The sequence below is a fragment of the Lathyrus oleraceus genome, chromosome 5 (genome assembly GCF_024323335.1).
Source record: "Lathyrus oleraceus cultivar Zhongwan6 chromosome 5, CAAS_Psat_ZW6_1.0, whole genome shotgun sequence".
Classification (NCBI taxonomy): Eukaryota; Viridiplantae; Streptophyta; class Magnoliopsida; order Fabales; family Fabaceae; genus Lathyrus; species Lathyrus oleraceus.
This window is the reverse complement of record NC_066583.1, coordinates 524233116-524241548: the sequence shown is the minus strand read 5'-3', so window position 1 is coordinate 524241548 and position 8433 is coordinate 524233116. Positions and strand designations below refer to the sequence as shown.

Sequence of the window (8433 nt, the reverse complement as noted above, 5' to 3'; positions counted from 1 at the left end):
AACCAAAATCAAACGCATAATAAAACAATGGATACGCAACTAAATAATGAAATAAAAATCCTTTGAATAACTATGGGCAAGTTTTTGTTCTTTCTGATCGATTGACACCATATGGAAATCGACTAGACTAATTTAAAAAATAAATATTTCTATTAAAAAAATTGATTTTACTTAATGGATGATGACGAAGCGGGGATACCCGAATCCAACTCGAACCCGTTTGAAACGAGTTTGAATTTTAATTTTCCATCCACGTTTGAGTTTGGGTCGGAGAACATGGATTATTTGGAAATTCGAATTTATCTTTAGGAGATAAAAGTCGTCTCCGACCCGCCCCATTACCCCCTGCATAGGCTTCTATTTGACATTATTATCACGCAAATAATCTAAATAATATTATTCCGAATGAAAGGTACACAAAAATTTCATAAATATACACATAAAAATCATACACACCTTACCAAAATAAAAATACTACTATGTCATCAATCTTATTTCTTTTTCATCTTCCTCATTCTCTTTGTCACATCACAACATGGCGTTTCTCCTCAAACACACACCCCTCAACCGCAACTACACCCCCACACTCCTCTTCCGCCTCTTCTCCTCCGCCCCACCACCAACCTCCACCCAAACCGACGCCGAGTTAATCTCCAAAATCCTCCTCAACCACCACAACCCCTTCCACTCATCAGAATCCTCCCTCCAACTCAACGGCATAACCCTAACCCCAATTCTCTTAACCCTAACCCTAACCCTCCTCAAACACAACTCCAAAATCGCACTCTCCCTCCACAATTTCTCCAAATCTCTCCCAAATCCACCTCTCTCACATTCCTCCTACAATCTCCTAATCGATATCGTCTCCAAAGTTCATCAATTCGACCTCGCTTCACAGCTCATCGTCGAAATGGATCAAAACAATCTCCCCCCATCACCAACCACATTCTTCATCCTCATCAAACGCCTCATCTCCGCTAACCTAACCCGTCAAGCAATTCGAGCTTTCGAAGAAATCGAACCCTTCACCGGTACCAAATTAACCTCCGAACACTTCACTTTCTTGCTTGACACGCTTTGTAAATATGGTCATGTTAAACTTGCTTGTGATTTGTTTAACAAGAATCAGAACAGGTTTGCACCTGATGTGAAAATGTATACTGTTTTGATATATGGTTGGTGTAAGATTAGTAGATTTAAAACAGCATTATCGTTTTTAAACGAGATGAAGGTGAAGGGGGTTGAGCCGAATGTTGTTACGTATAACGTTGTATTGAATGGGATTTGTAGGAAGGCGAGTTTGCATCCGGAGGAGAGGTTTGAGAGGACGGTAAGGGATGCGGAGAAGGTGTTTGATGAAATGCGTGAGAGTGGGATTGAGCCGGATGTGGCGAGTTTTTCTATTGTTCTTCATGTTTATAGTAGGGCGCATAAGCCGCAGTTGGTTTTGGATAAATTGGGATTGATGAAGGAGAAAGGGATTTGTCCGAATGTGGTGACTTATACTTCGGTTATCAAGTGTCTTTGTTCGTGTGGGAGGATTGAAGAAGCCGAGGATTTGATTGATGAGATGGTGAGGAATGGAGTGAGTCCTTGTGCTGCGACGTATAATTGTTTTTTTAAAGAGTATAGAGGGAGGAAGGATGCTGATAAGGCTTTGAAGTTTTTTAGGAAGATGAAGGATGATGGATTGTGCGAGCCGACGACACATACGTATGGTGTTTTGATTGCTATGTTTTTGAAGGCGGATATGATTGGAGTTGTTAAGGAGATGTGGAATGATATGATAGAGAGTGGGGTTGGACCGGATTTGGATTCTTATACAGTTTTGATACATGGGTTGTGTGAGAGGAAGAAGTGGAGGGAGGCTTGCCAGTATTTTGTTGAGATGATAGAGAAGGGGTTTCTTCCTCAAAAAGTTACATTCGAGAAACTTTATAGGGGTCTCATTCAGTCTGATATGTTGAGGACTTGGAGGAGATTGAAGAAGAGGCTTGATCAAGAGTCCATCACATTTGGTTCTGAGTTTCAAAATTATCATTTGAAGCCATATAGGAGATGAGCTACTATTGGTTCACATGAGAAGGTACTTTTGAGTTTTGAGACTTTTTTATGCCTTAACTTAATTTTGTATCCCTGCTTTGTTTTTTTTTTTTTTTTTGCATACTTGACGTTAGTAACTTCTTTGGTGCTGATGAATGGGTTATTTGGAAAAGAATAAATATAGCATAAACTTGAGAGTGAGTTCTTGCTTTGCTCTGTCCCTTCCCTTGTCTCAACAGTACAATGAAGTTGCTTTGGTTCTTTGTCTCATTTCACAATTTGGCAAAATTTGTAACACTTCACCTAATGCTACTGCCAGGTTGAATCAGAGAAGAAGAAAGAGAACAGAAAGCATAATGAGACGATTCTCTGTCGGAGGTGTTTGCATACAGAATGCCCTATGCACCCCCTCTTTTCTGTACAGTAGAGAAGGTTCTGATACCAAACGGGTCGGGAGCCTCACTTACTACAATAATTAATTGTTGCATTCTGAAGTGAGGCTCAGACTTGTCATCTAAAAACATTTATAGTGTCAAAGCAAAGATTAGCAACAAAGTTCATGTTATAATAGAGAAGACCATAGTTTGGGATCATTAGCCAATGGCATTCTGATGCACAGGTTCCTCATTGAGACAAACACATACTAGCTTCTCTGTCGAGGTGTTATGATACGATCGTAACATTTCATGCTTGCAGGAAGAAAAAATTGAGCATTTAGAAGTTGTGTTTGTAGAATATTCATGTCTTGAGGACAAATTCAAGAAGAAGATCAAGGTTAGGGAATGCGAGAGGGCACAGTTTAAGAAAAGAGGAGGTGTCACTTGGAGTGAGGAAGAACACTGGAAATCTCTTGAAGTGAGCATAAAGCAGGATATGATTGAGAAGAGGAATCATCCAATGAAAAAGATGCATTCTAAGATAAGAAAATCCAAGCATCTGGCTAGTTGCATTGGAAAGTGACGACAACAGAGCATAGAGCATAGTTGAAGGATGTTGAATATTTGAATTTATTACCCAGGAATGTAATACACCTTTGGATTTAGTTTTTATGATTGATTGATGATTGTTTGGTGTTTTTATGAATGATGTATATCATTATTGTTTTGACACACTCTACTCAAATGACCATATGCTCATTTTTGTTAAATCGATTTGGAGGGGAATCTAAACCGCTCAATTTTTGTATTTAATAATCTAATAAATTTGATTTTATGATTAAGTCCAATTTTATCCAATTTGTTTCAGTTTGGATTGAATTTTGACTATTGTCTATACAAATCATTTTATATATTTTTAGAAGAATTTAACAATAATAATTATTTTTTCAAATATGTAATAATTGTATAACTTAATAATGTTATAAACAAATGGTTGTAAAAAAACAAAAAACAAAAAACTAGGCCATGCTATATGAGGTGGGTCATGTGTTAAATCACTGGGGTTTTAACATTGTGAGTGATTATTTGTTCGGACATGAACATTCTGGTAAGACCCAAGATTTGGATAAATAGAGAAATGGTAGTTCAAATTAATGAATTCATTTAGATTCAATCTCATCCCAAGATTTCAATGTAAATTAAATGTCATTCTAATACATTATTTGAAGTATAGAGTAGATCTCTTCTCATATGTGGTTCGAAGACTAACGAATAAGCTTAGTCAATAAGCTAAGTGGTTAGCATTATATAACTTAATAATGTTATAAGCAGATAATTGTAATAGTAAAAAATTCGTGCATTATATATGATCCCAATTTTAAGCATTACTATTTAAAAAACGATAATTTGAAGGTCATGAATAATGTTTAATATTCGTTATTAGTAACAAGTCTGGTTTAATTTTTTTCTTTAGAAAAATTAAGTTTAGTTTTAATAAACTTAAGTTTATTAAAAAAGAGAGTAAATTAAGTGTTTGCAACATGATGAAGGTTATTAAAATCATTTACTCTTAAAAATATAAGATTTCTACGTAAATCATTTAAATATAAATTAATTTAGTTCAATTTACTTTAAACCAGAATCAATTTTATAAAATCAATTCATTTAAAATCAATTTTTTTCACCACAAAATCAAGAAATAATAATAAACAAAAATTATCATCTAAATATTACTACCATCGATCAACAAATAATAATAAAGTAAACAAAAAAAATAATGTTTTTTCAATTATTAAATTAACTATTAAAGTTTTTCTATAAAAAAATATTAGTGTAATTCTATTATCTTAAATAAAAAACAGAGAATAATATCTTAAAATCAACTCATATAACATTAATTAGAAAATATCATTAAAAAAAAACAATTAAAATTTCATTAAAAATTAAATCTATCAATCTTTTTCAGACGAACAGGAAATATTACTTTTTAATATTAATATTAATTATTTACTTATTCTGACTTTTTCTAAATAAATACCGTTATAAAACAATGGTAGCACCCATTTTCAACATGGAATGAATTGGATTAAGCTAAATAGACATAATTACATCTCTAAGACAAGAATATAACAACTAATCATGTTGGATTAAATTTCAACATGAAGCATATAACATATAATCTTTGCCGCTTTTACCGCAGTTAACAAATCTAAGCTTCGTCAATGGTCAATGTATCTAATTAACCATATAAACTACCTACATGATTACATAAAGTTACAAGTTTGTCACTGTGTTATTGGGTTTCTGTTTCTGTGTGTAGATTCTGACAGTATATAGCTAGTTCAAGAATCATGTTCATTTGAAAAATTTACCGCCTTTTTTCCCCATGTTTACCTCCTTCGATGGCAGAAGATGTTTCGTATCCGGCCTCCATTTCAACTCTTTGAGAGTCGTAAATAAGGTCGCGAGTGCAGGAGAGATATCACTGTCTTTTATGTTTTTACAAGAGACGACTCTGAGGCACTCGAGATCAGTCCATGATTCAATGACGGATTCTAAACATTCGGTTGTAAGCAATGAACATCCTTCTATGTCAAACAGTTTTACCCGCCTGAAAACGAATATGAAACCGAGCAACAACAAACATTAAGTAACTCATGAGTAAATATAGACTGATTAGTAGCAGAAACTACTTATCGGTTCCTCTCCAAAAATATCGATTGAGTTTCATAGGAATCTAGGTTGACTGCAGTCAAAATACAGTCACTGAAGTAAGCACACCTTGACTTCGGATCAAAATCAGACAATTCATATTCCCATTCAGATTTCAAATACAAACTCGGATTACAATCTGTCCAATCATGATCTAATGACTAAAGATAAGGCCGTTTTTGAGGGAATGCAAGGCGGACTATCGCACAGGCATAAAATTTGTCACGGTTAAACCCTGTCTAAATAGGGTCTCCTAAAATCTTTGTCAATATTAAAACGTGATTAAATAGGGTGTCTAATTGTTTTTACATGGTTGAACTATGACTAACCTACACAGGGTCTCCAAAAACTTAAGACGGTTCTGAGTCAAAAATCGTGTTTGTTGTTAGCAAAAGGAACAAAATAATGCATTGTGTCTCGAAAAAAGTGTTTTTTCATTGTCAAACGATAAACAAATACATGCTAAATTGCCAACATTGGTGAAGCTATCAAACAATTTTATAAATCTCAACATCAACAACATTACTAACCAATTCAAAAACTCCAAATAACATTCAAATTTACCTGCAAACAACGGCCAACCTGAAAACACCATCCTCCAATCCCCAACAATCCTGAAGAACAATCTCCTTAGCAGCCCTACAAACCGAAAAAACAGCTCCCATTGTATTCTTATTCCTCAACTGACATTTCTGAAAATGCAAACTTTCAAGTGCAACACAAAACCCTAAATGTTCCTCCAATCCCGGATTACCATCAATCACCTTACATGACACAAACCTCAAAGTCTTCAAATTCTCACAAAACGAAACACCCGCTAACCATCCATCGTCCATCCTATGATCAACAAAAACCAATTCTTCCAACATCAAACAACACGACCCAATCGCTTTAATCCCATCGAAACTACCTTCACAACCAACAAGCTCCAATTTCACCAACCTCTTACACCCTTGTGCCAAAATAGTCAACCCAATATCCGAAACCACCGATTCATAAAACCCATCAACACTCCCAATTAACTTCACAACTTGTAAATTCCTACACGCCGCAACCCCGCGCAAAACATTATCATTACATTTATGCAACTCCAGTTCCATCAATGTAACACACTCTTCCCCAATAGTAACCAAACCCGCTTCACTCCCACCTGTTACCTCCAACTTCCGTAAATTCGGACACCCTTTGGCAACCTCTTTGAGCCCCTTATCAATTGCTTCAACCGGTAACAAACTTTTCCTTTCCTCGGTAAACCCAAAACACCACCCAGTGTCAACCCGCATTGAAACAACACGGTGACTCACCAAAACGGAACCTTTTTGAGGATAAACAACAAAAGTGGAAGGAACTAAGTCAACATGAGTAAGATTAGGGAATCTATGAATTAACCTACCAGATAAAACGAAATTCAAATCGAAGATTTTCAACGAACGAATTAACCTTCCTTGGAGATTCAACCACCGTTTTGAAACGAGTGAGTTCGATTTGGCTTGTGAATTTGGAAGTTTGGAGATGATTTTGAGGAGAATTTCGTCGGAGAGAAGAAGTGTTAAGTCGAAATTGGGGATTAGGGTTTTGGAATTGGGGTCAGTGAGAGAGTTAAGCTGCATGGCGAGGACCATGTTGGAGTTGAGCCAGGTCTTCAATGGCGGAGAAGGGAAATTAGGGTTTGGGATTTTATTGTTGAGAAAGGGTTGAAACGACATCGTTTTGAAGCATTACCAGTTTTTTTGTATTTGTAAGAAAGTTTCAGTGAAGAAGAATCTTTTGCATTTCTTAATCAAAGGATTGAAGATTGATTTGTAATTTTGTATCTATGTGTGCGTGTGATAATAATAATATAATATAATATATAATTTTTTATTTTGATTATTTGATAATTATTTTATTTTTTATTGATAAAAGACAAAAAGGTAGGTTGGGAATGGATGGGTTATTTAATTTAATTTTAAGTTTTTTGAAACAATTATAGTTGGTTGTTAACAATTGTTAGAATGTTAATATCATCAGTTCCAATGGTGTTATTTTGTGAATTCTATTGAGTTACAAACAGCTAACTTATTTCTGTTTTAATTACTAACTTACTTTTAATAACTAGTAAATATTAAATTAAAATAATTTGGTTTTGCTACATCCCACTTATTATTTTTATGAAGGTGTTTTTTAATAAAATACATTTTAGAGTATATTTAATAAAATTTTAATTATTAATTGTTAATCCACTCATTCTAAAACTAAATAAGTGTATTTTAGAAAATATCTATACAAGATGTTAACTTAAATCTATTTTTTATTTTTACTATCTGGTTCTCAGAAAAAATAGGGTCTAATAATTTAAAATTCGGTGTAATAGAAGAAGTATTTTAGTAATATGCACCTTAAAAATATATTTAATATTTTTTAAATAAAACTTGTTAAAATACACTATCATAAAATGTATTTTAGTAATAATAATTATACTTAAAATGAATTTTTAATATAAAACATATTAGTGCTATTTATAAAAAAAAAGGAAATTAAATATATATATATATATATATATATATATATATATATATATATTATATATATATATATATATATATATATAATATATATATATATATATATATATATATATATATATATATATATATATATATATTTGATGAAGATGTTTTTTTAAAATAACAATTTTTTTTAATTTAATATCTCAAATAATAATTATTTATCAAAATAACTGTTTCAAATAAAAACAATTCTCAATAAAGATGATTGATGCATGCACTACCAATGCGTCAAGGCAATGTAATCCTTGATGCATGCACTACCAATGCGCCAAGACGATTGATGCATGCACTATTGACTTAAAGAGGAGGTGTCACTCCCCCAGGCGCTGACATGCAATTATTTTGTTGTTAAAAAGTGTTCCAATATGGATAGCATGTTCAGGGCTATACCATAATCTCCATCAATGTTATCCCTTTAATATTCCATCAAGTGAAGTGGTACTCTGTGGTGGTAGTTTATCTCCTAGCACCAATTCTTGGCTTCTGCAATGCTTATGGTTTTGCCCTAACTGACATGAAGTGTGAAATGTTAATCTTGAGAGTAAATTGGTGTAAATAATTGTTTTTCTTGAGGCAAATACATGCATGCAGCGCCAAGGGGAGTCATGCCTCTCCCTTAAACCAATAGTGTATGCGCCAGTCCTTTTGGCACATTGGTAGTGCATGCATTAGGGATTACGACGCCTAAGTATATTTTTTAATGTATGCGCCACTATTAGTGACGCCTCCTCTTTGTTGAGATTTTTTTTATT

At 33.7% G+C, this 8433-nt stretch overlaps 2 protein-coding genes across 4 annotated transcripts; one reads left to right on the top strand and one right to left on the bottom strand.

Moving 5' to 3' along the window:
• Positions 1-456: 456 nt before the first annotated feature.
• Positions 457-3268, top strand: LOC127086035 (pentatricopeptide repeat-containing protein At2g13420, mitochondrial). 3 transcript variants are annotated; one of them, XR_007789377.1, is made up of 3 exons: positions 457-2086; positions 2363-2662; positions 2777-3268. XR_007789377.1 is itself a non-coding variant. In XM_051026719.1 (2 exons), the coding sequence occupies exon 1, from the start codon at positions 536-538 to the stop codon at positions 2060-2062; it is 1527 nt and encodes a 508-aa protein (XP_050882676.1). In that variant the 5' UTR covers positions 457-535; the 3' UTR covers positions 2063-2086; positions 2363-3268. The 3 variants fall into 3 exon arrangements, 1 of the variants encoding a protein (XP_050882676.1); XR_007789376.1 differs by having other exon boundaries at positions 2740-3268; XM_051026719.1 differs by having other exon boundaries at positions 2363-3268.
• A 1279-nt stretch (positions 3269-4547) lies between these two features.
• LOC127086034 (F-box protein At5g07670) lies at positions 4548-6944 on the bottom strand. Its single transcript, XM_051026718.1, has 2 exons — positions 5697-6944; positions 4548-5031 (listed from the first exon to the last, which is right to left on the bottom strand). Exons 1-2 carry the CDS (start codon positions 6836-6838, stop codon positions 4776-4778), a joined length of 1398 nt encoding a protein of 465 aa, XP_050882675.1. The 5' UTR covers positions 6839-6944; the 3' UTR covers positions 4548-4775.
• Positions 6945-8433: the final 1489 nt, after the last annotated feature.

What these genes read in the sequence shown, in the direction of transcription:
- LOC127086035 (XM_051026719.1), top strand. Translation starts at nt 536, where the DNA reads ATGGCGTTTCTCCTCAAACACACACCCCTCAACCGCAACTACACCCCC.
- LOC127086034 (XM_051026718.1), bottom strand. Translation starts at nt 6,838, where the DNA reads ATGTCGTTTCAACCCTTTCTCAACAATAAAATCCCAAACCCTAATTTC. An exon ending in AGGTTGGCCGTTGTTTGCAG is followed by an intron (nt 5,032 to 5,696) that starts GTAAATTTGAAT and finishes ATTCGTTTTCAG; the next exon opens with GCGGGTAAAACTGTTTGACA.